Below are 527 nucleotides of genomic sequence, written 5' to 3' on the forward strand. Positions count from 1 at the left end.
CACGGCATAGCCCAGGTACATGACCGAGGGCGTGGAGATGACCACGATCTGGAAGACCCAGAAGCGCACGTGGGACAAGGGCGCGAAGGCGTCATAGCAGACATTGTCGCAGCCCGGCTGCCTGGTGTTACAGGTGAACTTGGTTTGCTCATCCGAGTAAATGGACTCGCCTCCGACGGCCGTGAGCACAATCCGGAAGACCACCAGCACCGTGAGCCACACCTTGCCCACGAACGTGGAGTGGTGGTGGATCTCCTCCAGCAGCCGCGTCAGGAAGCTCCAGCTCATGTTGGTCATAGGGGCGGGGAGCGGGACCTGTGGGCCACAGCAGAGCTCAACCCGGGGTGGGAAAGAGGAGGGCGGGAAGGGATGTGGGGATGTGGGTTGGCAGGACCTGAGGACTCAAAGTGGAGCTCAACCCTGGGTGGGGGACTAGAGCTAAACCCATGGCCAGGAGGAGCACTGGGGCAGGAGTCCTGGCGCTGGAGCCAGGGCCCCAGAGGGCAACTCAGCTGCCTTCCGCTGAA

At 62.8% G+C, this 527-nt stretch overlaps 1 protein-coding gene across 1 annotated transcript in view; it reads right to left on the bottom strand.

Moving 5' to 3' along the window:
* Window positions 1-297, bottom strand: part of IBA57 (IBA57 homolog, iron-sulfur cluster assembly) — a 25,261-nt gene extending 24,964 nt beyond the window's left edge. The window contains exon 1 of the mRNA XM_006760079.2: window positions 4-297. Coding sequence (XP_006760142.1) covers window positions 4-297 — 294 coding nt within the window. The remainder of the gene's footprint in view (window positions 1-3) is intronic.
* Window positions 298-527: the final 230 nt, after the last annotated feature.

This window comes from Myotis davidii, unplaced genomic scaffold, assembly GCF_000327345.1.
Source record: "Myotis davidii unplaced genomic scaffold, ASM32734v1 scaffold2737, whole genome shotgun sequence".
NCBI lineage: Eukaryota > Metazoa > Chordata > Mammalia > Chiroptera > Vespertilionidae > Myotis > Myotis davidii.